This window comes from Etheostoma cragini, chromosome 1, assembly GCF_013103735.1.
Source record: "Etheostoma cragini isolate CJK2018 chromosome 1, CSU_Ecrag_1.0, whole genome shotgun sequence".
In the NCBI taxonomy this organism is placed as follows: Eukaryota; Metazoa; Chordata; class Actinopteri; order Perciformes; family Percidae; genus Etheostoma; species Etheostoma cragini.
The window spans coordinates 32,803,504-32,805,578 of record NC_048407.1 but is presented as its reverse complement, the minus strand read 5'-3'; the positions used below and the strand labels follow the sequence as shown (position 1 = coordinate 32,805,578).

At 39.9% G+C, this 2,075-nt stretch overlaps 1 protein-coding gene across 1 annotated transcript in view; it reads left to right on the top strand.

Moving 5' to 3' along the window:
- Nucleotides 1-2,075, top strand: part of dapk2a (death-associated protein kinase 2a) — a 12,067-nt gene that overhangs the window by 5,083 nt on the left and 4,909 nt on the right. The window contains exons 4-5 of the mRNA XM_034863903.1: nucleotides 613-751; nucleotides 1,080-1,209. Coding sequence (XP_034719794.1) covers nucleotides 613-751; nucleotides 1,080-1,209 — 269 coding nt within the window. The remainder of the gene's footprint in view (nucleotides 1-612; nucleotides 752-1,079; nucleotides 1,210-2,075) is intronic.

Here is a 2,075-nt window from a genome sequence, read left to right as displayed (position 1 = left end):
AGATACAGGATTAGGGGACCACTAAGGTCTATATAAAAGAGACTTCAGATACAGTATTAGGGGACCACTAAGGTCTATCTATAAGCATCCAAAGACCACCATGTCATGGGACCTTTAAGAGTGGCTGCCTCTGCTAACATCTTTATAAAGTTGCTTAAGACTTTAGTAAAACGTTCGTTTAACTACATTGTTCACTGGATTCCTATGTGTTTTATGCTTTTGTGTTTTATTTATTTACTGTGATTTATTGTGCTTTTTATGATTATCAATTGGTTATAATGTACAGAAACTAGTTATTTGGCATGTGAAGCGCTTTATGACTCGGTGATAAGTGCCATACAACAAAACTTTACTTAATTACAATGTATATGATAGAGTCAGTGTGTTACTACAGAAACATGAGAAATTAAAGGGAACAAATATAGGTATGTTTTGGTATTAGCGGTGTGACATAACGATATTAAACATTTATTATTGAAGTGTCCATGGCAGTTTTCATGTCCTATCACATGTTATTTTGCTGAGTTAGAGAAACTAAAACCTTTTCTGTAGTATTACTCTGCGGTGATTTGGTGACAGCAGGCTGCTGGATGATGCGGGTCTGCGTTGCAGGGTATCTGGAGGTGAGCTGTTTGACTTCCTGGCACAGAAGGAGTCTCTGAGCGAGGAAGAGGCCACTCAGTTCATCAAGCAAATCCTCAAGGGGGTCAACTACCTCCACGCCAGGAAAATAGCCCACTTCGATCTCAAGGTTTGTCCAGTGAAGACACACTACATTCAGCTGTAACTACATAGCCTTTGTACTTGTACTATGCACCATACATGTACTTGTACTATGCACAATGACAATAAAGGAAAATTCAATCTAATCTAATGGGCTGAGGGGGAAACTATTCATATTTCAGAATGAGATACACACACTGAAGTGCAACTTTCTACTTGGCCGAGACATTTTGTCAAAGTGACAGAAGCTTGTTGTTAGATGTTAAAATAGAAATACAGTAATCACCGGTAATGTGGTCTGTATTTGTTCTTAAGGTTCCTCAAATACATTTAACTTCTCTCTCTCTCATTTGCAGCCGGAAAACATCATGCTGCTGGACAAGAACGTGCCGCTGCCGAGAATCAAACTCATCGATTTCGGTCTTGCCCACAAGATTGAAGCCGGGGTTGAGTTCAAAAACATCTTTGGAACACCTGAGTTTGTAGGTAAGACAAAGTAGAAACACGTACACGAGCAAGAAAACAACGAATCGTAAGTCAGAGTCCTCCCCCCATCCCCCCATCCCCCCTGCTGACGTAGAGTCAGACATGGAAGAAGCTCCCAGAGTAGCCAGTAGATAGATGCTCACGCATGAAAGATGCAGAGTATCTCCAGTGTCCATAGCTGTCCATCCAGGCTGAAAATGTCCACACAGACACAGTCAGGGCTGTCCAGTGAACGGGCTTTAGAAAATGTAAGTTAGTCTGACAATTAGTCACAGTCAGACAACATCACACTGTGTGAATCAACATGAAACTACAAAGTTGGAGTTGAGTTTTACCTTTACCTCCCTAATATAAACAGGGTTTCCACCCAAATCTACATCCAGAATGTCGTCAGTATACCCCATATAAACACACACGTGTATACACACACACACACACACACACACACACACACACACACACACACACACACACACACACACACACACTCAGACACAATGCTTTTGATTTTAGATTTTTGATATTTTATAATGTTATCTTATATTCTTATATATTTTGTGTCAACGCTGTAAAGGGATTGCTTTAATCTCATTGCACAAATACCGTGTACTTGTGTATAAGGACAATAAAGGCATTCTATTCCACACACACACACACACACACACAAGACAAAACGTTACAGGAAAGTAATCACAAAAAAACCCTTTACACAAGGAAAAAACACTGAGAAGAAGAGAGTGATAAAGAAATGAAAAGAACAGATTAACACTAGATGATTATATGATTATAGATGATCATCATTCATTGATTGCTGATTCATTACATTTCAAGATGCTGTGGAAAAAAACGGGGGGGGGGGGGGGGGG